A 24,152-nucleotide genomic window follows, 5' to 3' on the forward strand; every position below is an offset into this window, starting at 1 on the left:
CAGGGATGGGTGGGGGGGGGGTGGGGACAGAGCCAAGGTGGAGCCAGTGTTCTTTTTTTTTTTTTTTGAGACGGAGTCTCACTCTGTCACCCCAGGCTGGAGTACACTGGCGCCATCTCGGCTCACTGCAACCTCCGCCTTCCAGGTTCAAGCGATTCTCCTGCCTCAGCCTCCTGAGAAGCTGGGACTACAGGCGTGATTGGGTTTGGGGCCTGCATGGAGCAGTGGCATCATGGACAGGAAACCTTGTGGGACGCTGAGGCTCCCAGGCCTCTGACTGTGATCACCACACATCTGCCTACAGCTTCCTCTTCCTCTTGACCACAATACACCCAGGACCAACCAGGAGAGCAGGTAACCAGTCATCGTGACCAGCTGGTGTGGACTATGTATGGCCTGGGGACTGCGGGATGTGCCGGGGCATGAGTTGCTGAAGCTGCCCGAGCCTCTGGGGGCTGCAGGAGGGGTGGGGAAGCTTCCCCAGAGATGGGCAGGAGGGCAGGGCGTGGGCTGTCCCCAGGTAGCATCAGGCTCTTGCAGTTGGTCTCACCCAGGCTCCTGGGGAAAGAAAGGAAGCGAGATCTTCCTAGTCCCCAATCTCTGTCCTTCCCTAATGCCTCTCCCCATGCAAATCTCATTCAGACCCTGAGTACACAACTCAAAGTACACACAGCAAGAGCACCAAGCGGCAGCAGGTTCTCCCGAGAGGTCAGTCTGCCCCCCCTTTCCATCCTGTGCTTAGCAGCTGTCAAGCTGTTCGTCCCCATGGGGGGCCACAGTCACGCTGCCCTGATCCCGCTTCTCAGCTCTGAGTGCCCAGCCTCTGGACCGCCCTTGAGTGGCACCCAGGGGGCTGAGGCCCTTCCAGCTTCAAGCTCAGGGCAGGAAGGAACAGAGTGGATGGGGAACAGCCAGGCTGCCCCGGCAGGAGGGTGGCTCTGAGACTGGGCTGCTTTCAAAAGGGAAGTTCTGCGGAGAAGTGCCATAGCCCATCCACTCTGCAAATCTTTTCTGAGGACCGTATGGTTCACAGGGCTCAATGCTGCTGCCGCAGGTCTGCCCAGAAAGCTCCCAACCCCACATCACCACCAGCACCCCTCACTGGCCCCTGGGCGTGTGTGTCCACGCCAGGAAGAGACTCCAGAGCTGATCAGAAGTTTTGTGGCTGCTGTGGGACCACCCCCCACCCCCACCCCTGGGAAATGGGCCTCAGCCCTGTGGCCTCAGCTCATCCTCCCCCTGAGTCATATCACCTGACGGCTATCGGGACATAGCCAGAATGTGCAACTTCCTGAATTCTCTCATGTTTTGTGGTTATTTTGCACCATTTTGTTTCTTCCTTTGGGTTTGTGGACAGGGTGGGGTGAGCAGGATGGGCGTGGCAGGGTCTGAGGGATCCCCCGATCCCTTCCCTTTGCAGTAAGTCAGGTGTTTCTCTATGTGCCTAAGGAGAATTGCATCCCATAGATTATCTGTGAAGCACACTTCCTGTTGAATCCAATTTTCCTATTACCTTTCACCAAAAGTAGAGATGTATTCCCTCAGAAAAACTGGCCTGAGGATGTTAAGGAACACGGACATTTCAGTATTTGTATAATCATTATAATATTTATTCCCACAGAGAAGCCGTCATTATTGACGTTTTACAGAAGCCACAGGCTTTGCTCAAGGTCATTCAGTGGTAAGTGGACAAGCCACGCCAGAACTTAGCCTTCTGCTTCTCTGTCTGGCCTGCATGTTTAAGACTGCAGCAGCTCCTTTTTGGTCATGGTTGAATCAAAAAATAATTTTTGAGAAACTTTGCAATGATCAGGCCACAAAAACCACCGAATATGACGCATCTCCTGCATTATTATGTTCAGTTCAACAGTGTCATGATCCAAAGTGTCTTGAATCTTTTTTTTTTTTTTCGAGATGGAGTCTTGCTCTTGTTGCCCAGGCTGGAGGGCAATGGCACGATCTTGGCTCACTGCAACCTTTGCCTGCTGGGTTCAAGCAATGCTCCTGTCTCAGCCTCCCGAGTAGCTGGGATTGCAGGCACCCACCACATTTTTGTATTTTTAGTAGAGACAGGGTTTCACCACGTTGGCCAGGCTCGTCTCGAACTCCTGACCTCGTGATCTGCCCGCCTCAGCCTCCCAAAGTGCTGGGATTACAGGAGTGAGCCACCGCGGCCGGCCCCAAAGTGTCTTGAATCTTTTTTTTTTTTTTTTTGTTGAGACGGAGTCTCGCTCTGTCGCCCAGGCTGGAGTGCAGTGGCCGGATCTCAGCTCACTGCAAGCTCCGCCTCCCGGGTTTACGCCATTCTCTCGCCTCAGCCTCCCAAGTAGCTGGGACTACAGGCGCCCGCCATCTCGCCCGGCTAATTTTTTTTTGTATTTTTTTAGTAGAGACGGGGTTTCACCGTGTTAGCCAGGATGGTCTCGATCTCCTGACCTCGTGATCCGCCCGTCTCGGCCTCCCAAAGTGCTGGGATTACAGAGTGTCTTGAATCTTAATGAACTTTAGTTAATCTATGACTGCATCATCATGGAAATTTCCACAATGTCCCCCAGGCTCTGTCCTTGGATCTTCCAGCAGCAGAGCCCACAGGTCTCCTTGGCTTCCTGACACCTTCCTGGGCAAGGTGCTCCTGGGGCCGGAAGGAAGAGGATAGTGAAAAATTCCAAAAGGAGCCAGAGGGAAGAGCATTCTTGGGATCCCATAGCTGGCACAGGGCTCCGTGTGGGTGGACGCTCTGAGCTTGGGGACTGCCAGCTCCCAGGTGACGCATTACACCTTAGGAGTGGCATTTCCTGTGCCCACCTGGTCATTCTGTGCAAGCTGGGGCACCTACTCAAGGCACGTGTGTGAGACCATGTGTGTGAGTTTGCGAGTGTATGTGACTGTGTGTGAATGTGTCCATGTGTATGTGAGAGTTTGTGTGTGTGAATGTGTCCGTGTGTATGTGTTTGTGTGTGTGAATGTGTCCGTGTGTATGTGTGTGTGTGAATGTGTCCGTGTGCATGTGAGTGTGTGTGAATGTGTCCGTGTGCATGTGAGTGTGTGTGTGAATGTGTCCGTGTGCATGTGAGAGTGTGTGTGTGTGAATGTGTCCGTGTGCATGTGAGAGTGTGTGTGTGTGAATGTGTCCGTGTGCATGTGAGTGGTGTGTTGTGTGTGAATGTGTCCGTGTGCATGTGTGTGTGAATGGTCCGTGTGCATGTGAGAGTGTGTGTGTGAATGTGTCCGTGTGCATGTGTGAGAGTGTGTGTGTGAATGTGTCCGTGTGCATGTGAGAGAGAGAGTGTGTGAATGTGTCCGTGTGCGTGTGAGAGTGTGTGTGAATGTGTCCGTGTGCATGTGAGAGAGAGTGTGTGTGAATGTGTCCGTGTGCACGTGAGAGTGTGTGTGTGTGAGTGTGTCCGTGTGCACGTGAGAGTGTGTGTGTGTGTGTCCGTGTGCACGTGAGAGTGTGTGTGTGTGAGTGTGTCCGTGTGCACGTGAGAGAGTGTGTGAGTGTGTCCGTGTGCACGTGAGAGTGTGTGTGTGTGAGTGTGTCCGTGTGCACGTGAGAGTGTGTGTGAATGTGTCCGTTGTGCACGTGAGAGTGTGTGTGTGAATGTGTCCGTGTGCATGTGAGAGTGTGTGTGTGAATGTGTCCGTGTGCATGTGAGAGTGTGTGTGTGTGAATGTGTCCGTGTGCATGTGAGAGTGTGTGTGTGTGAGTGTGTCCGTGTGCATGTGAGAGTGTGTGTGTGAGTGTGTCCGTGTGCATGTGAGAGTGTGTGTGTGTGAGTGTGTCCGTGTGCGTGTGAGAGAGAGTGTGTGTGTGTGAGTGTGTCCGTGTGCGTGTGAGAGTGTGTGTGTGTGAGTGTGTCCGTGTGCGTGTGAGTGTGTGTGTGTGTGAGTGTGTCCGTGTGCGTGTGAGAGTGTGTGTGTGTGTGAATGTTGTCCGTCCGTTGCGTGTGAGAGTGTGTGTGTGTGAGTGTGTCCGTGTGCGTGTGAGAGTGTGTGTGTGTGAGTGTGTCCGTGTGCGTGTGAGAGTGTGTGGTGTGAATGTGTCTGTGTGTGTGTGAGAGTGTGTGTGTGAATGTGTCCGTGTGGTTGTGTGAGAGTGTGTGTGTGTGAATGTGTCCGTGTGTGTGTGAGAGTGTGTGTGTGAATGTGTCCGTGTGTGTGTGAGAGTGTGTGTGTGTGAATGTGTCCGTGTGTGTGTGAGAGTGTGTGTGTGAATGTGTCCGTGTGTATGTGAGAGTGTGTGTGTGAATGTGTCCGTGTGTATGTGAGAGAGTGTGTGTGTGAATGTGTCCGTGTGTATGTGAGAGTGTGTGTGTGAATGTGTCCGTGTGTATGTGAGAGTGTGTGTGTGTGAATGTATATGTGTGTGTATTTCAGTTGTGTATGTGTGTAAATGCGTTGTGTGAATGTGAGTGTATGTGTTTCAATGTGTGTGAATGTGTGTGTGTATCAGTGTGTGTGAATTTGTGTTTGTGTGTGTGAATGTGAGTTTGTGAATGTGTGTTGGTGACAGGGCCTGTGTGTGTGTGAGTGTGTATATGTGAGCGTGTGTGTGAGTGTATGAATGTGTATGTGTGTTTGTGAATGTGTTTGTGTGTATGTGTGTGTGAATACGTGAGTGTGTGTTTGTGTGTGTGTATGTGAGTTTGTGAATGTGTGTGTGTGTGAGTGTGTATGTGAGTGTGAGTGAGTGTGTGTGTTTAGAGTCTGAACTCCGTGTGGATCAGGAAAGAAAGGGGTCCTTACAGGCTCACTGAGTCCCTGCTCTGTGCCCAGCCCCCAGCTGGCTCCAATGGGGCTTATAGAGGAAGGAAGCCATGGCTGGAGGACCTCGGTGTCCAGTTGAATACATTTCCAAGACTAGGAACCCTTCAGGGACTCTGGGGCCACGATGACAACTCCCCTTCCCTAAGCCCCGAAGCCCAGGCTTGGACCCCCAAGGGACTCAGGGAAGGGACTCAGGAAAGGGGAGTTCCCCCCGTCAGCCTCCTCATGGGCACCACCGAGGGTGACAGGAGCCAGCTCAGCGGACCCCTCCCCCAGGTTGCCCATCTTGACTACAAGGAAAGGAGGGAGGAGGAGTTATTGGGCCTTTCACTAGAAAGAGACCCGGGGAGGTGAGAGTCGGGGAGCAGTCCTGCAAGCTGCGGAATCACTACCGGGAGAGATCTCGTTACTAGAAATAACAAGAGGAACCTGCAGTAAGGTTCCTCAACCTGGGTTAAGGAGGACGTGCCGTTCCCAGGGGAGGCTTAGCCGGGGCTCCCCAGCTTCCTCCATTTTCTGACCGGCTCCAGGAATAGAACCAAAAGAAGCTGAACAAGGAAGCAGTGCGGCACCAAGAAAAGCAGAAGTCGGGGCCTTGGAGTCCTGACTCTCCCCTCGGGTCCAGCTGGGGCCTGGCGCTGCAAGTGCTGCCTGTGCTGGGGAAGGGACCATGTGGCTGCCTTGGGCTCTGCTGCTTCTCTGGGTCCCAGGTAAGAGGCTCCCTGCCCGGGAAAATCTGCATCAGGGAGGGAGGGTGCGAGGGGCAGGGCCGCGGGGCAGGTGTCACACGAGACACCCTGAGTCTGGACTCCGTGCAGAACGCAGAACGGGTTGCGCTCTGTCCACCATATAAGATGGACAGATGAAGGGCCACACGCCTGGGAGAGGAAGGAGCCAGAGCCTCTCCCCGCTCTGCATCCACGTACCTTGGCTGAAGCACAGTAGGGCGAGCCATAAGGGGTTGGTGCAGAAAAGGAACCTTTTAGGTTTTCAGCTGAATTCTTACAGGAAGAGGGACGAGAGGCAGCATGGGTGGAGAGTGGCAGCCACTGACTGCGAGGCGCATGTGGGGAGGGTGGGTGAGATGCCCAGCTCACTGGGTGCAGGGTGTGGAGGAGGGGGATGTGGGGAGGGTGGGGGAGATGCCTGGCTCATCAGATGCAGGGTGTGGAGGAGGGGTGGGGCGGTGGGGGAGGTAGAGTGGGAGTGGGGAGCAGGTCAATAGTCTCTGGAATATGGAGATTTAACCAGGGCAGTCCAGCGGCTGGAGCCTGAGCAGGGGGAAGTCCCGAGGCAGGCCTGGCTGGGGTTAGCCCTTGCGTGGGCCTGAGAACTAGGGGTCAGTCCTCTCCAAGAAGGGCATATGGGACAGAGGGGACAGAAAAGGCGGTAGGGAGGGCGAGGAGGGAAAAGGCCGGGCAGAGAAGCGTGGGGTTGAGCCTTCCCTGTCCAAGCACAGGGCTTCCTCCCGCAGAGTCACCCGCTGTGCCTTCAGTCACATCCACCACTCTCCTCAGACAGGTCCTGTGCAGACTCCTCAGGCCTAGTTCCAGGATATTTGACGTCTTTTTGGTTGCTTTCCTTACAGACCAGAGGTTTTCTGCAATTGTATTTGCTAACTACTTGTCTGTGGGAAGGTTATTACTTTTGGTGTCTTGACTTGGAAACGGGTCATCCTCCCATGACCGGTGTTCCTGCGATTCTCTTGGGTGTTCTTATTTCCATAGGATCGGTGTGCATGGGGAGTTTTCAGTTCCTGTCTGATATCTGTTTCTCTTTCTCCCATTGACTCATTGGCTGGTACAGCCAGAATGAGGTCCAGTGGACGCAGTGGTGGTGGTTGTCCCTGCCTTGTCTCTGACTCAGGGGAAAAGGACCAGAGCTTCTCAGTAGTAGGAAGAAGGGATCCACTAATGACTATCCACAAAACATTTTTACTTTTATTTATTTATTTATTTATTTATTTATTTTTGAGATGGAGTTTCGCTCTTGTTGCCCAGGCTGGAGTGCAATGGTGCGATCTTGGCTCACTGCAACCTCCACCTCCCGGATTCAAGTGATTCTCCTGCCTCAGCCTCCTGAGTAGCTGAGATTACAGGCATGCACCACCATGCCTGGCTAATTTTGTATTTTTCGTAGAGATGGGGTTACTCCATGTTGGTCAGGCTGGTCTCAAACTCCTGACCTCAGGTGATCCACCTGCCTTGGCCTCCCAAAGTGCTGGGATTGCAGGCGTGAGCCACCAAGCCTGGCCAGCATTTTTATGTTTTGAGATAGGGTCTCCCACCATCATCCAAACTGGAGTGCAATGGTGCAATCACAGTTCACTGCAGCCTCCAACTTCCAGATCCTCCCACCTCAACCTCCCCAGTAGCTGAAACTACAGGTGTGTGCCACCACACCCAGCTGGATTCTTAATTTTTTTTAGGGACAGGGTCTTACCATGTTGCCCAGGCTGGCCTCCACCTCCTGGGATCAAGGGATCCTCCCACCTTGTCCTTCCAAACTGCTGGGATTACAGGTATGAACCACCACACCTGGCTCCTACAAAACATTTTTTATTTTATTTTTATTTATTTATTTTTTTGGAGACAGAATCTCACTCTATCACCCAGTGCTGGAGTACAGTGGCTTGATCTCTGCTCACGGCAACCTTCACCTCCCAGGTTCAAACAATTCTCCTGCCTCAGCCTCTTGAGTAGCTGGGATTACAGGCACCTGCCACCACTGCTGGCTAATTTTTTGTATTTAAATAGAGACAGAGTTTCACCATGTTACCCAAGGTGGTCTCGAACTCCTGAGCTCAGTCAATCTACCAGCCTTGGCCTCCCAAAGTGGTAGGATTATAGGCGTGAACCACTGCTCCAGGCCCCCACAAAATACCATTTTTATTATCTATAGAAATTATTATTATTTTTATCCTTTCAGCTATGAAGGAGGTGAATTACATTAGGAGACCTAGTCAGATGTTTGTCTTGATATATTATGCTGACTTCATGAAAAGAATTAGGGAGATCTCCCTGTTTCTGTGTTCTCTGCAAATGTTTAAATAAAACTGAAATTATTCGTTCCTTGAAGTTTTGAAAGAACTAACTTGTAAAACTGTCTGAGTTTTGCTTCTTTTCTTTTGATGGAAGGGAAATAATTTCTTAATAACAGTTATAATAACTAGCTGGTCTTAATAACTAGCTGGGTGCAGCGGCTCACACTTGTAATCCCAGAATTTTGGGAGGTTGAGGTGGGAGGATAGCCTGAACCAGGAGTTCAAGACTGGCGTGGGCAATATAGCAAGACCCTGTCTCTTTAAAAAAAAAAAAAAAAAAGTCTATTCTTGGCCTACATTGAGAATTTATATTTTCCTAAAAAATCATCAGTGTCGTCTAGATTTACAGACTTACTTGTAGAGAATTGCAAATTAAACTGCTATTTTTCTTTTGAATTTTATGTCTGTGTCTTCTTTTTTTTTTGGTCTGGCTACCCACTAGTCCAATTAATTGTTTGAGGCCAGGCACGTTGGCTCACGCCTGTTATCCCAACACTTTGGGAGACCAAGGCGGGTGGATCACTTGAGGTCAGGAGTTTGAGACCAGCCTGGCCAACATGGTGACACCCCATGTCTACTAAAAACACAAAATTAGCCAGGCGTGGTAGTACCCACCCTGTAGTCCCAGCCACTCGGGAGGCTGAGGCATGACAGTCACTTGAACCCAGGAGGCCAAGGTTGCAGTGAGCTGAGATCATGCCACTGCACTCTAGCCTGGGTGACAAGAGCGAAACTCTGTCCCAAAAAAATAAAATAAAATAGTTAATCATTTACCCCTTACAAAAAAATCCATTTATTAATGTATATACTAACTCCACTGTTTTTCTGTTTCTTAATTCACTGATTTCTGTGAATTCACCAATTCGTGAAAGATGACCTTGTTCTGTGTTGTGTGTGTGTGTATTCCGTGTTGTGTATGTGCGTGTGTGCTCCTCTTCTGACCTCTTGAGTTGGACAGTTCAGTCATTTATCTGAGAGTTAATGGGTCAAGACTCTGTGATCTTAAAGGAAAACATTAAGACGACAGAGGAATATCCTGGTAGAGGACCCTGGCCCCAAGGTGGTCCCGTCTCCTGTTTGTGAGTGGAGGGGTTGGGGGTAGTGATTCGGGTTGGAGGAGAGAAAGCACACAAACACAAGCGTGGGAGCACTGCGGATCCGTGTGGTTGTTCCAGGTAAGTGGGGAAGTAAACAGAGGGTTTTCTGACACTTTGCAATCTCTAAATTATAATGACACCTGCATTGGGTGTCATTGGGGCAGAGCTGTCATTGGGTGACAGATGGGGCAGAGCTTTGGGGAGATTGGGTGACAGTTTTTTATCCAAGATTTCAGAGGAAAGAAGTTAATCAGGAGAAAGAGAAAGAGAGACAGCAACAGAGAGAGAAAGAGGGGGGGAGAGACTAAATCCAAAGAGAAGTCAGACACTGGAGGTAGGATGAGAGACAGGATTGGGTGCTGTGGGCAGAGGTGGTGGAGTCGCTGAGGTCAGGAGAGAAGCCAAAACGTGGACAAAGAAAGATGACGATTCGCAGCCCAGGAGAGGCAGGGAATCGGGTCAGGACAGGGAGCAGGAACAGTATCTTGGGTGAAGGTGGGCTGGGAACTGACAGTATTTATTTATTTTTTGAGATAGGGTCTCACTCTGTCGCCCAGGCTGGAGTGCAGTGGTGTGATCACAGCTCACTGCAACCGCCACCTCCTGGACTCAAGTGATCCTCCCACCTCAGCCTCCTCAGTAGCTGGGAATACAGGCACATGCCACCATGCCTGGCTAATTTTTTGTTTTTGGTAGAGATAAGAGTCTCACCACGTTGCCCAGGCTGGTCTCAAACGCCTAGGCTCAAGCAATCCTCCCACTTTGGCCTCCCAAAGTGCTAGGATTACAGGCATGAGCCACTGCACCTGGCCTATTTATTTATTGGAGTCAGGGTCTCACTCTGTCACCCAGGCTGAAGCGTGGTGATGCAATCATAGCTCACTGCAGCCTCAACCTCCTGGGCTAAAGTGATCCTCCCACCTCAGCCTCCTGAGTAACTGGGACCACACGTGTACACCAGCACACCTGGCTAATTTTTGTATTTTTTTGTAGAGATGGGATCTCACCATGTTGCCCAGGCTCCATTTACTTATTAAGCACTTAATATGTGTCAATTTTAGTGATTTGTGTTTTTCTAGGAAATCACATTCATCCAAGTTTATGAATTTTCTGTAAGGAATTTCTGCAAAATAATATCTTGACTCTTCATTCTTTCTTCATCTATGGTCCTTTTCTCTCGTCATGTCTTATTTAGGCCAGCCCAAAGGTTATCTAGTTTTATTAGCTCAAGTCATGTGAAACCCTGTTGTCTTGGTCAAAAGGTTGAATATCAGCCATTTCATGTGATTCAACCTAATGTTATTTACCAGGCGTTTTACACCTGTGATCTCATTTAACACCCGCAAAGGCCATATGAGTCAGGGACAATTGTCACCACTTTATAGGCGAGGTGTCTGAAGCTCTGAGAGGTTAACTCACGTGCCCCGGAACACACAGCTGATATGTAATAGGGTAGAGATGTAAACGCAGATGGTTCTGAGGTTCTTTCTCTTTGTCTTGGCAATTGCCGCTGAGAGTCTCAGGAAACATCACACCTGTGGCAAGCTTAGAAAGGCCTTCCCTGCAGGGGGATCTGTTCATCCAGGCGAGGGGAGGTTTGGATGGGCCTCTGGGAGAGGCACTGAGGAGCTTGTCATCATCTTTGGGCAGCTGTGGGCTGGGTGTGGAGCCAATGGGGTCGAGGAGGAGCTTGCACTGAAGGTTTTAGAGAGGGCCTACCAAGTGTGAGGCACCTGCAGACATTGAAGGTATGAGAAGGCGACCCCTGCCCACCTGGGGCTTTCATTAGCGTGGTCTCAAAGTCTCATGTGTGTGGAGATTTAAGCATTTGAAACAGTAAGTAAAATTAAAGGGTTTTGGCCAGGCGCAGTAGCTCATGCCTGTAATCCCAGCATTTTGGGAAGCCAGGACAGGCAGATCACCTGAGGTCAGGAGTTCGAGACCAGCCTGGCCAACATGAAGCCCCGTCTCTACTAAAAACACAAAAATTATCTGGGTGTGGTGGACGCCTATAATCCTAACTGCTCAGCAGGCTGAGGCAGGAGAATCACTTGAACCCAGGAGGCGGAGGTTGCAGTGAGCCGAGATCCCACCACTTCACTCCAGCCTGGGCAACAGAGCAAAACTCCACCTCAAAAAAAAAGTTCTAACCCGAGGAAAGGAGAACAAGCCCTCCTCCCGCCATCCCCGGCCCATATGGGGCCACAGAATTACAAGGGCAGTGAGACACTGCACACATAACTGCCCAGCGGGCACATGCCCATCTGCCCTGGGCAGGGGCCATGTGTCCTCTGCTTGGCAGCCGACACTAGCTTCGAGCCATCACCTTACTCTCCCCGCTTTGCATCTGAGAATTATTTGGGAAAATGGTAGACATAATTTTCAAGGAAGCTCATTTATTTCTGAGATTTAAGTCTAGGAGAGCTGGGCAAACTAAGACACAGGATGAACTGAAGTTTTTGTCAGTGAGCGTTCTGCGTTTGTGACTCGAGAGAAGGAGTCTCTGCTCTGTCACTCAGGCTGGAGTGCAGTGGCGTGATCTCAGCTCAACGTAACCTCTGCCTCCGGGATTGAAGAGATTCTCGTGCCTCAGCCTCCCCAGTAGCTGCAGTTACAGGTGTGCGCCACCACACCCGGCTAAATTTTGTATTCTTAGTAGAGACGGGTTTCACCATGTTGGCCAGGCTGGTTCCGAACTCCTGGCCTTAAGTGATCCACCCGCCTTTGCCTACCGAAGTGCTGGGATTACGGGCGTGACCCACTGTACCCAGCCAGTATTCTTGTTAAAATGGCTTGACGACCCCATTACTGCCCAGGTTTGTCCCCATGGTGGGACCAGATCAGTATGAGGGCTGATCTTCCCCTTGCTGGAGTGCCCAGGGCTGGGGCGGCCCTCCCGGGAGGGCAGGTGCTGAGGCGCGAGTTCTCACGGTCCTGGCAGGTTTGGAAGCAGGAGGCCCCCGGTGGGTGAGGGGTGGGAAGGGTAAGGGAAAGGAGGCAGGGGGCTGGAGAAAGAGGCTACTATGAACAAAATCTTGGGGGTGGCAGAGCAGAAAAGAGAATGCTCAAGGTGCAATTCTGGCTGATGGAGCTGATATGAGGTGAAGGAGTCAGGGGCTGAGGGCTGGGGGTGCTGATGTGCAGTCGGGGAATCTTTGGAGGAGGTGACCCCAGGGCACCCAGCCTGAGCTCTTCCAGTCTCCATGGAAAGCCTCTGCCCCATTTCCACCTGTGCACGGAGGGAGCCTCTCAGTCCCCGCTTCTGGGTGGACAAGGTCTGTCTGCCTGCCACTACCTCCTCCACACCCCCAGGGTCCATGCGGCCCTGACCCCAGGGCACCCTTGACCAGGCTTATCTGAGGAAGAGCCAGGACTCGGTCTTGTGTTTTCCAGGCTGTTTTGCTCTGAGAGGCCCCAGCACTGTGGATGGCCCCGTGGGGGGATCCCTGAGTGTGCAGTGTTGGTATGAGAAGGAACACAAGACTCTCAACAAATACTGGTGTAGACCACCACGGGTTCTCCGATGTGACAAGATTGTGGAGACCAAAGGGCCAGCAGGAATAATGAACGGCCGAGTGTCCATCACGGACTGTCCTGCAAATCTCAGCTTCACAGTGACCTTGAAGAACCTCACAGAGGAGGACGCAGGCACATACTGGTGTGGGGTGGATACACCTTTGCTCCAAGACCTTCGTGATCCCTATGTCCAGGTTGAGGTGTCCGTGTTCCCAGGTGAGCCCCTCCTTCCCTCAGTGCCTAAACAGGCTCAGGTTGGAATTGTTGGGGCAGGAATCAGGTCAGAGATGTGAAGCCGACTGTGTGTGTAAGAGAGAGAGAGAGAGGTGGGGGCCAGGAGAACACAGTCAGGGGGTTTCTCCTGGAGCAGCCGGCATGTCTGCCCAGTATTGAAGAAGGGGAGGGTCTGGTGACAGGGGGGCTGAGAGAGCGTTGCCTGTGAAGGAGCCAGGAGCGCACCTGTGGCTCAGCCCCACGGAAGTGCAGCTGCGTGGGGGAAGGGTGGGGCTGCACAGAGAGGCTGGGGGGCCAGACGGGAAGCTGCTGCCCTCAGGGGGAGCCTTAGCACAAGACAGGTCAGATTTTCAGTGTAGACAGACTCCTCTGCAGCAGGGAGGCCTGCAGGAGACCTGGACCCTCATCAGCAGGATGGAAAATCAGGACCATTGGGAGTGGCACCTGCGTCCTGTTCAGAAATGCCCACTTGGCCTAGGAGGGTCCTGGAGAGACTCTGGCCCCGGGGTCCTGCAACCTGCCCCCTTCCTGAGTGGACATTTTGTGTGAAATCAAACCAAAAAGGCATCCTGAGGGGTGGGAGAGCCAGAGGACGGCTCCCTGGGTCTGATGATGTGGTTTTGCCACCAGCATCAACATCAATGCCACCTACAAGCATCACTGCGGCCAAGACCTCAATAATCACAACTGTATTTCCATCTGTATCATCCACTTCCCTGTTTGCAGTGAGTGCCACCCACAGTACCAGCAACCAGGAGGAAAGTGAGGAGGTCGTGAGCTCACAGTAAGCACCCTAGCCCCTGAGACATGGAGGGGGCCCTGTGCGGGGAGGAGTCCAGGGCGGGGACCTCAGCCATGTGGGTCAGCCAGAGGTGTGCATCGCTCCCTTTGCCCCAGGCCCAGGTTGGAAGCCACAGTCTGTACACCCCGGCTTGGACCTGCCCTTGGCTTTGGAAGGGGGCTCAGGTCGGGGAGAAGTCGGGGGCAGATGGAAGGAAACTGATAGTTACTGAGGGCTGGTGACATCCTACGAGGCCCGTGTTAGATGCTTCACATGAGTGCTCTCGTTTGCCCTTCACTGCAGCCCTGTACTGTCATCATTCCCTATATTAGTCTGTTTTCACACTGTTGATAAAGATATACCCAAGACTGGATAAATTATAAAGAGGAAGAGGTTTAATGGACTCACAGTTCCACATGGCTGAGGAGGCCTCACAATCAAGGCGAAAGCGAAAGGCATGTCTTACGTGGCAGCAGACGAGACAGAATGAGAACCAAGCAAAAGGGGTCTCCTCTTATAAAACCATCAGATCTCGTGAGACTTATTCACTACCACGAGAACAGTGTGGGGCAAACCACCCCCATGATTCAATTATCTCCCACCCGGTCCCTCCCACAACACATGGGAATTATATGGGAGCTACAATTCAAGATGAGATTTGGGTGGGGACACAGCCAACCCACATCAATCCTCATTTTACAGATGAGTAAACAGAGACTCAGAGAGGTTAAGCAATTTGCCCAGTCAAGTGGCTACAAGAGGCTAAGGCTAAGCTTCCAATTCTGGTTTATGTGACTCCAAAGCCTTGAGTTCTCCTCTCTAAATAGTGGTTCTTAACCTCTTTGGGGGGTCACCAACCCCACATAGAATCTGACATCTATGAACACTCTCCTCAGAAAAACACGTGCAGTCACAAACCATTTCTGGGATTCACGGACTCCCTATTCGAGCACAAAAGCCCACAATTCAATCCTGGTGCTAGCTACCCAGAGTTAGTGCAGACCCCACAGGTGAAGAGCTTCCATATCCACAAGACCACCCTGATTTAGATGCCAGTTGAACTTTGGGGATCCCCAGGCCACCACACTTCTGACCAACTGGCTGCAAATTTGGGGGTTCCCAGGACCCCCTCAGGTTCAATAATTTGTTAGACTCAGAACTCTGGAAAGTATTATTCTTACAGTTTTATCATAAAGGATAAAGATGAGGACCAGCCAATGTAGAGACACATAAGACAAGGCTTGGGAGGATCCCAAACAGTTTCTGTGCCCTCTCCAGCTAAAATCAGAGAGCATCACCTGCACCCTCCTCCCTGCACCTCAATATACTTATCAACCAGGAAGCTCCTCCAAGCTTTGGTGTCCAGAGTTTTTATTGGGGTTTCATTTCATACGTATGATGTGATTAAACTGTCTCCGCCTCCAATCCCTCTTTGGGAGGTTGGGCCGGCTCAGGGCTCCAAATCTCTAATTACATGGTTGGTCTTTCTGGTGACCAGCCCCATCCTATTGTCTCATCTCTTACCAAAGTCCAGGTGTGATTCATGAACAACAAAGACACTCCTAATTCTTGGGAAAGTCCAAGGATTTAGAGCCTCCCTCCTAAGAGCTGGGGATGAAGGCCAGCCAGATTCTTTACTAGACAACACCTAGAAACCCCTCTACAGGCTTCTGCCAACATATAAGACAAGGCAAAGTTCAGGCTTGAACCTGCCACTTCTAGAAGCTTACCCTGTAGATACGCATAGGTGGCAGCGCTGGGTTCTGTGGGGCCTGAAGGTTGTGCAATTTGCAGGGTGGGTTAGTGGGTGGGTAATCTAAGAAAAATATGACAAAATTATGAATGCAAACGTAGGCATGAAGGAAGGGGCCCAAGCAATGGAGGGGCCTGAAGCTGGGCTGCGTCAGCCTCCTTGTCAATCTGCTGCTGCGTGGTCAGTTGTGAAAAGGTGGAGCTGCAAGGTGATTTATAAGCAACGTTTACCATTGCAAAGGACTAGGGGAAATGCCCATTCAGAGGGAACATATAAATAAATCACAGTCTATACATGTGTTGGAATACCCTGCAGCTATAGGAAAGAGTGAGAGACTTCTTTATGCACTGACGTGGAAAGACCTCTAAGATGTGTTGTAAAGTAAAACCAGAATAGTGTTAGATGAGGCCTCTTTTGTGTGAAAAGAGAAGGGAAATCCCGTACATTCGTATTTGCTTGTATACACATAAAGAAAGTCTGGACGGTTCTTAAGAACCACATGTGTGTGTATGTGGGGAAATTGGGGAATGTGTAAATGAGGGGTGTGTAGAAAGGAAGCTTTATACTGTCTATTTTTTAAAATTGACCGTATCTATCTACTTAAAAAGTTAGAGAAGGAGACCAGGTATGTTGGCTCATGCCTGTCATCCCAGCACTTTGAGAAGTTGAGGCAGGAGGGTGGCTTGAGCCCAGGAGTCTGAGACCATACTGGGCAATACAGCAAGATTGCCTCTCTACAGAAAATTTAAAAATTAGCCATGGTGGCCTGTGCCTGTAGACCCAGCTACTCAGGAGGCTGAGGCAGGAGGATCATTTGAGCCCAGGGGTTCAAGGCCGCAGTGAGCCATGATCACCACTGCACTCCAGCCTCCTTTGGGTAACAGAGCCAGATCCTGTCTCAAAAATAAATAAATAAAAATAAAAAAATAAATTGGAGAAGGCAAGTTCGCCCCGCCCTCACCACCCTGTGCCTCCTCCAGGCTCCCGCTGCTCCTCTCCCTGTTGGCGTTGTTGCTGCTGCTTCTGTTGATTGGGACCTCCCTGCTAGCCTGGAGGATGTTTCAGAAATGGATCAAAGGTGAGTTGGCTCCCCACACCCCTCTGCCCCACCTGGGGTGGTCAGGCCTTGACCACAGACACTCATCTTCAAAGCTATGTCCTCGTCTCACAGTATTGCTATCAAATGCGACACCCAGACCGCACACCCTGGGTGATCCTTCGGGGCAGGTCCCAGAGGAGGCATCCTTGTGCGTGGTGGTTACAGGCTGTGGGCGGTGGTCCCCTAGCAGCAGGCATTCCCATTGCCAGCCCAAGGGTGGTTGGCCCATGAAGCAGTGATCCTCTTCTGTTTAAAACCCTGGCATGGTGACCTGGGTGCAGTGATGTGCATCTGTAGTTCCAGCTACTCAGGAGGCTGAGATGGGAGGATTGCTTGAGCCCAGGAATTCAAGACCAGCCTGTGTAACACAATAAGACCCCCATGTCTTTATAATAAAATAAACCCTTGCATGATCTCCCCCACCATAAAAAGTCCAGGTCTCTCCAGGAGTCACGGCCCTCCACCATCTGGCCCTACCCACCTCCCTCTCCCCATCCGTGCACCCTGGAAACCAACTTCTTATATCTCCTTTAATGAGAGCTTCAACCTCAGCCTCTCCTCTCCTTCTGGGTTTGCTCTGGACACCTGGAGGGCCTCCCCTGCCCTGTCTCCCGAGCTCACTCCCAGTGGACTCCAACGGTGGTCCTCAGACTTTCTTTTCTCTGGGACCTTCTCTTTGACTCCAAAGAGTGACTTGGGACCCCTCCTGGCTATACCTCTGCTGTCACAGCCTTTTGGAAACAGATTGTCATTGCTGGCGTCCTCACCTGTCTTCCCACAGGCATGTGCTTCAAGGAGGTACAGAACCAATATTCATCAAATTAATGTGTTACTCAATATCTCCAGCCACAATGGGCACCCCAGGGGGCTCCAGGCAACCTCTAGTCCAGCTGCCCTCCTCTGAGCTCAGATTAAAAGAGAGAACAAGAACTCCTGGCACTTAGTAAATAGGTGCTCAATAAATACCTGATAGGCGAATTGAATAAGCACAGGAACGGAGGAACAAGTGGAGGTGTGGCCACCAGTCCTCTAGGAGAGCAGATTCCTGGCCAAGGTCAAGTATAAGCCTGAAACTTCCTCCCTGTTTGGAGAGTTCAAGATTTCATGGGCAGAAGATTCTCAGGGGAATCTTTGTCCAAAGCCTTCCAAGACTGCAGTGAGACTGGGGTGGGAAGAGATGGGGTTATCCTATCCGATAGCTGCAGGATAGGCTGGTGCATACTTGGTGGGGGCACTGCTCACACGCACCCCCAATGCCTCCCGTGGGACCCAGGCTTTTGGGGGAGAAATCAGCTATAGTAGATCTGTACAGGGTGTATGGGAAGAAAATCACTTCCTCTTTCCCGTCTGCTTTGCTTGTGTCATTTTCTGGCAACCCCAGTCTAAACTTCAGCACTCACGTGGACGCCACTGGGTTGTTTGAGTTCTGAGTCCCTTTCAGTTTCCTTTGTGCCCTTTCACCCAGAAAGGCTCTCACTCCTCCCTTAAGAAGGATATATGTGATTATTGTAGGAAATTTGAAAAATGAGTAAAAGCACAAAGAAGGAAATAAATCCCCCATCATCAATGATAACTAAAAACCCCACCACCTAGAGAAAACCAGCCACTGGCACCTGAGGTATGTCCTTCCAGTCTTTTTTTCTATGCCTTTATAAATGCATCTATGAGTTCTTGTTTTCTTTTTCTCTCTTTTTTTTTTATTTTGAGACAGAGTCTCACTCTGTCACCCAGGCTGGAGTGCAGTGGCATGATCTTGGCTCGCTCCAGCCTCGACCCCCCACCACCCAGGGCTCCAGTGATCCTCCTACCTTAGCTTCCCAAGTAGCTGGGACCACAGGTGCTCACCACCACGTCTGGCTAATTGTTTAATTTTTTTTTTTTTTAGAGATAGGGTTTCATTATGTTGCCCAGCCTGGTCTTGAACTCCTGAGCTCAAGCCCAGAGTGCTGGGATTATAGATGTGAGCCACCACACCCAGTCATGCATCTGTGATGTCTTAACAAATTGGCCTCATACCCCTCATCCTCTTTTAAACCTACATTTTTGCACTTAACATATGGTACCGGCCGGGTACAGTGGCTCATGCCTGTAATCCCAGCGCTTTGGGAGGCCGAGGTGGGTGGATCACGAGGTCAGGAGATCGAGACCATCCTGGCTAACATGGTGAAACCCTGTCTCTACTAAAAATACAAAAAAATTAGCTGGGCATAGTGGCGGGCGCCTGTAGTCCCAGCTGCTCAGGAGGCTGAGGCAGGAGAATGGCGTGAACCCGGTAGGCGGAGCTTGCAGTGAGCAGAGATGGTGCCACTGCACTCCAGCCTGGGTGACAGAGCGAGACACCGTCTAAAAAAAAAAAAAAAAAAAAAAAAAATATATATATAATATATATATATATATATATATATATATAGTACCATGTTCCCAGCTATTAAATGTTCTAAAAATCACAGACTACAGAGTTTACCAGTGTCTTAAGCTTCCTTTAACCCATCCTCATAACAAGATAAAGGCTTTCTATTCAAGCATTTTTGACTCTCTGTCCCCTGCTTTGCAAATCCGTGCCCGATCCCCTGACTGTGTGGCTGGGGCTGACTTCCCCTTGCCCTGTCTGGAGCCTGACGCCTGCCTCATCACACCTACTCCCCACTCTTTCCCCCAGCCCACCTTTGTCATTCATTCATTCATTCATACAACAAAGCTGTCCTGAGCACCTACTGTGTGCCAGGCCCATGCTGGGCCCTGGGGACACCATTGTGACTGGGGTAGACTGGGTCTTACCTTCAGTGAGCTTCCCCTGCGGCTGGCTCCCCCAAACCTTTTCACTACCAGCCTCCTTCCCTGGCGCTGAATTCCTGTCTCTTCCCCACCAGCTCTTTTTCCCCTTCCCATCAGAACATCTGTCCCAGGTGGGGACAGAGAGGGTGGCATGGTGCCTGCACACAACATTTGGAAGCAGAGCACTTTGCACCCTAGAGTACCCGGCTGCGTGCTCCGTTAGGTCAGCTGCGGCTCAGCAAGCCCATCACTATACATGGTCTTGTGTCTCTCAACTGTGGACTCCTCCCCTTTGATTCTGGGGGCCCCCCAAAGGGTGGACAGTGTCTCTCCCCGCGGCATCCAGTGCAGTGGGCTCTGGTTACCTGGCTGTGGACCAAACCAAGGGCATTAGCGGCGTGTGTGTTACCCACTGCCCACCTGGTCCGGGCTCCCGGGGTGAAAGGGTCAGGGTGTACAGGGCTGTGCTCACAGGCAGCACCCCTACAGAGCAGGTGTGTGAGCCTGAGCTGGGGTGCCTGGGGCTGTCAGGCCTCCTTCCCTACGGCCCGGGGCAGCAGGCAGGTGGGCTGTCTGGGAGGGCAGACCTCAGGCACAGGGATGGAAGCAGAGGCCCCCAGCAACTTCCCACAGTCTGATGCAGCCCTAAGCCCCAGATGTACAGGATTTCTCAGTGCTATCCTTCCTCCCCTGGAAACGTTTATGTGAGATCCCGCATTGAGAGCTTGCTTTGGTCCCTCTCCTCCAGCTGGGATCTTTCTTCTTTTTTTTTTTTTTTTGAGACAGAGTCTCACTCTGTTGCCCAGGCTGGAGTGCAGTGGCATGATCTCAGCTCACTGCAACCTCCGTCTCCCAGGTTCAAGCAATTCTATCTCAGCCTCCCGAGTAGCTGGGACTATAGGCGTGTGCCACCACACCCAGCTAATATTTGTATTTGCATTTTTAGTAGAGACAGGGTTTCACCATATTGGCCAGGCTGGTGTTGAACTCCTGACCTCAGGTGATCTGCCCTCCTTGGCCTCCCACAGCACTGGGATTACAGGTGTGAGCTACCATGCCCGGCCCAGCTGGGATCTTTCTATTTCTCTATTTATTCACTCATCCTGTGTTCATTCATTCATTTACTAAGTTACTAATTCACTCACTCAACAAACTCTTGAGTTCCTACCATGCTTCAGGCCTGAAGGGATAGGTCCCCAGGGCTGAGGTCTCTAGGGAAAGGCCTTTTCCCAGAAGGCTTGTAGGACCTTACATCCTGGCCCTTGCTCCAGGATTCAACCTCCTTCCTCTCCTCTTATCTCTAGCTGGTGAGCATTCAGAGCTGTCTCAGAACCCCAAGCAGGTAAGGGGGGCTTCAGCAGGAGGTGTAGCAGGTGGCTGGGTGGAGGGTACAGAGGATGCTGGGGAGTTGGACAGTCCCATCGGCCAATGGAGGATGGATGGTGGATGCATGGAGCGGGGAGCTCGCCCAGAGCAGGACGAACGATGCTGGGAGATGTGGTCACTGGGTCTTGTTCTGAGTCCTGGCCAGCCTGTCCCTTCCCAAACAGGGCAAATGGAATGATGGGAGGCCCTCCCAGCGGGGCTGACCTGGGGACCATTCAACTACTGGACGGAGTGGGGTGGAGGCAGGAAGGGGAAGTGGGGGCTGAGGCGCTCAGAGCATAGAGGAGGGGGAGACACATGCAGAGATGCAGGGACAGAGGCTGCAGGGCTCCGTGGACACCCACCTGGGACCCCCCGCCCACCCAGGCTGCTGAGCAGAGTGAGCTGCACTACGCAAATCTGGAGCTGCTGTCATGGCCTCTGCAGGAAGAGCCAGCACCACCAAGAGAGGCGCAGGTGGAATATAGCACCGTGGTAAGTGCAGGAGCCCGGGTTCTGGGCATGCGGCCCCTGGGCTGTGCCAGGGCACTCCTAGGGGGGTGGGCAGAAGGGGAAGGAAGGGGTGAACTTGGTGATCTTGTGCCTGTCAGGGACGGGGACACACGGAGATGGAACAAGTGTTGATTTTGCCAGAGTAGAGGTCCTTAGAAGAGCTTGGTGTCATTGCGGCTGGGGGGTTAGGGGGGTGGCCAGCAGCTATGGCTCTGAGAGTCTGTGAAGTCCAGCATGGGTTGAGCACCTGCTGTGTTTCATGCGCCAAGGTGAGAAACTGAGACTTCTCACTGTTTTGGTCTCATCATCTCTTTGGCATCAACTCTGCTTTCCAGGTTTTTGTCTGTGACCCGCTGTGGGTCAACCCTTGGGCACAGCCACCTTCAACTGGGATAACGGGATGGGGGCTGCCTCCCTGGGTCATGACTCACCTACTAGTGGGAGAGTTCAAGCAGAAGCTGGGGGTCACTTGGCAGAGAGGATCGGGAGAGATGTAAGCATCAGACAGGGATGCGTAAAGAACCCCCCAGGCCTGGGAGCTGAAGGGGCCTCTCAGACATGCTGTGTGGTGCCATGGAGGGCTGGCACCAGGGTGACAGGGGACACCGTTGCTGGTCTGCCTGGAAAAGTGGCCCAACTCCCTGGGATATCTCCAGCCTGGTACCATTCTCCCCAGGCCGCCGTTTTGCACCGGACAGGGGAAGAGGGGATCCAGTCCTGCAACTTCTGGGTCCTCTGATAGCCACACCCCTCCCCAACCTCCCGCCAGCTGTCAGAATGAGGATGAGGATGGTCTGGGGACCCAGGGTCCTGGATGGCTCCTGGCCAACTTTCTTTTTTTTTTTTTTTAAGGCAGAATCTTGCTGTGTCCCCCAGGCTAGAATGCAGTGGCACAGTCTTGGCTCACTGCAATCTCTGCCTCCCAGGTTCAAGCAATTCTCCTGCCTCAGCCTCAGACTCCAGAGTAGCTGGGACTACAGGCACATGCCACTGCACTGGCTGATTTTTGTATTTTTAGTAGAGACGGGGCTTCACCATGTTGGCCAGGCTGGTCTCAGACTCCTGACCTCAAGCGATCCGCCTGCCCTGGGCTGATCTCAGACACCTGACCCCAAGTGATCTGCCCGCCCTGGCTTCCCAAAGTGCTGGGATTAGACATCACACTCGGCTAGCTCCTGGCCAAGTTTCTGAGCGCCCCTGCAATGGTCAAGCCTGACTCCTTCCTTGTGTGACATGATCTTGTGTCCACAAAGCTGCATGGCCTGGAACCAGCAACATCCTTGTTGTTCTAACTTGTTGTCTCATGATCTAAAGTGGATGGGGCATGGTCTTACTCTTCTCCCAGCCCCCATGGTACAAGTTGGGACTCATGCCCACAGCACAGCAAGTTAATCAGAGCTGCAGGGCCAATGTGGTACCCCTGTACTGGCTTCACCTCTACCTAGAGAACTAGGGGTCCTCTGCAGAAAGGGACCTCAGAAGGGGATCCATGGCTGCTTCATTGTGAGAACTTTTCTTTTCTTTTTCTTTTCTTTTTTTTTTTTTTTTGAGAGAGAGTCTTACTCTGTCACCAGGCTGGAGTACAGTGGTATAATCTTGGCCATTGCAACCTCTGCCTCTCCGGTTCAAGGGATTCTCCTGCCTCAGCCTCCCAAGTAGCTGTACAGGTGCCCACCACCACACCCAGCTAATTTTTGTATTTTTAGTAGAGACTGGGTTTCACTATGTTGCCAGGCTGGTCTCAAACTCCTGACCTCAAGCAATCCACCTGCTTGGCCTCCCACAGTGCTGGGATTAGAGGCGTGAGCCACCATGCCTGGCCGCGAGAATATTTCATGAAGAGAAGCACAGAGGTGTCTCAGGAGAGCCCAGCCAACTCTCAGGGCCTTAGTTTCTTCTCTGTAGAATGGACCAGGCTGGGTCAGCCCCAAGGAGTCCAGGGAGCCTCCTGCCTCTGATGCTGGGGATGTTGTGGTGTGGCTTGCACAGGTGGGAAGGAGCAGCTGGGTGGACAGGATTGTAGAGAGAAAGAGGCCAAGACAGTAGAGCCTCTACAGTGAGGCCTCTCCAAGGCTCCTCAGGTGTCCTCCCTCCTCCGTCCTATCCTGGGGGTCCTTCCTTCCCCTGCCTCTCCCGAGCCTCTGGTTTCTCGGTTTCTCTCTGCAGGCCGCCCCCAGGGAAGAACTTCACTATGCCTCGGTGGTGTTTGATTCTAACACCAACAGGATAGCTGCTCAGAGGCCCCAGGAGAAAGAACCAGATTCATATTACAGTGTGATAAAGAAGACATAGGCCTTTGTCCTGCCTCACTGTCCGGAGGTCTCATTGGCCCCAGGAAGTCCAGGGATGGCTCCCTTATCCCTGGCCCATGTCCTCCTCAGCCTGCCCTCGACGACAGTGACCAACAGACAGGAAGCTGGGTTTCCCAGGCCGTCCCTCTGTTGCCATCAGCTCGACTGGCTTCCCTGAGGGCCAGCAGGGCTGGGGGCTCCGGGGAGCAGCAGGAAGCACTCCCAGTCACCAGCACCTGTCTCCCCTTTCCACTTTGCCCCTGCTTCATCCCGGCTCTGTGTGTGGAGGACAAAGATCCTTCGCGTGGCTCCAGGAAAAGATGTGGCTCACGTAGGCGGCACCTGCCAATAGCTTTGTCAATCACAGCCCCACAGGAATGTCTGGAATTGCTTGGGAGTTGGGGAGAACTGTCAGGAAGAGCCAAGAGAGTGCCAAAGTGGAGATCTGTTCACATGGGGGCCATGGTGGGGGGACCCACTAAAGATCAAGATCAAAGATCCTCCCCACCTCACAGACAAGGAAACTGAAGCCAGAGGGAGGAGAGAATTGCTCATGGCTCCAGGACTGGTGGCAAGTTTCTCTGGACTCCTAGGTTTATTTTTAATATGATATATAAAAACAGTTTCAAATATCTTATTAAGGGAAAAGTAAAAAGTTATTTAAACAATGCCTGCTATGTATCTGCAATCCTCTGCTAAAGAAAGCTCCCAGCTTTGATACCAGATGAGTGCAGAGAAGCCTTGTGGGTGCAGTGGGTTGGGGACATCCTAAGAGAAGTCCTCACTGAGCGGGAGAAGGTGGGTCACAGCTGCTTCTCACCATGATGTCTGTTTGTTTGCTTGTTTGTTTTTTGAGACAGGGCCTCGCTCTGTCCCCCAGCCTGGAGTGCAGTGGTACGATCACAGCTCACTGCAGCC

General features: G+C 51.9%; 1 protein-coding gene across 4 annotated transcripts; it reads left to right on the forward strand.

Moving 5' to 3' along the window:
* Window positions 1–1,621: 1,621 nt before the first annotated feature.
* On the forward strand, window positions 1,622–23,904 carry CD300A (CD300a molecule). Of its 4 annotated transcripts, XM_033182052.1 has the most exons (8): window positions 1,622–1,681; window positions 5,298–5,477; window positions 12,301–12,639; window positions 13,222–13,441; window positions 16,172–16,269; window positions 20,370–20,407; window positions 20,818–20,925; window positions 23,110–23,904. In XM_033182052.1, exons 2-8 carry the CDS (start codon window positions 5,438–5,440, stop codon window positions 23,233–23,235), a joined length of 969 nt encoding a protein of 322 aa, XP_033037943.1. In that variant the 5' UTR covers window positions 1,622–1,681; window positions 5,298–5,437; the 3' UTR covers window positions 23,236–23,904. The 4 variants fall into 4 exon arrangements, with proteins under 4 accessions (XP_033037943.1, XP_033037942.1, XP_033037946.1 ...); XM_033182051.1 differs by lacking the exon at window positions 1,622–1,681 and having other exon boundaries at window positions 5,085–5,477; XM_033182055.1 differs by lacking the exon at window positions 1,622–1,681 and having other exon boundaries at window positions 5,085–5,477; window positions 13,384–13,441.
* Window positions 23,905–24,152: the final 248 nt, after the last annotated feature.

This window comes from Trachypithecus francoisi, unplaced genomic scaffold (assembly GCF_009764315.1).
Source record: "Trachypithecus francoisi isolate TF-2019V2 unplaced genomic scaffold, Tfra_2.0 Lachesis_group20, whole genome shotgun sequence".
Classification (NCBI taxonomy): domain Eukaryota; kingdom Metazoa; phylum Chordata; class Mammalia; order Primates; family Cercopithecidae; genus Trachypithecus; species Trachypithecus francoisi.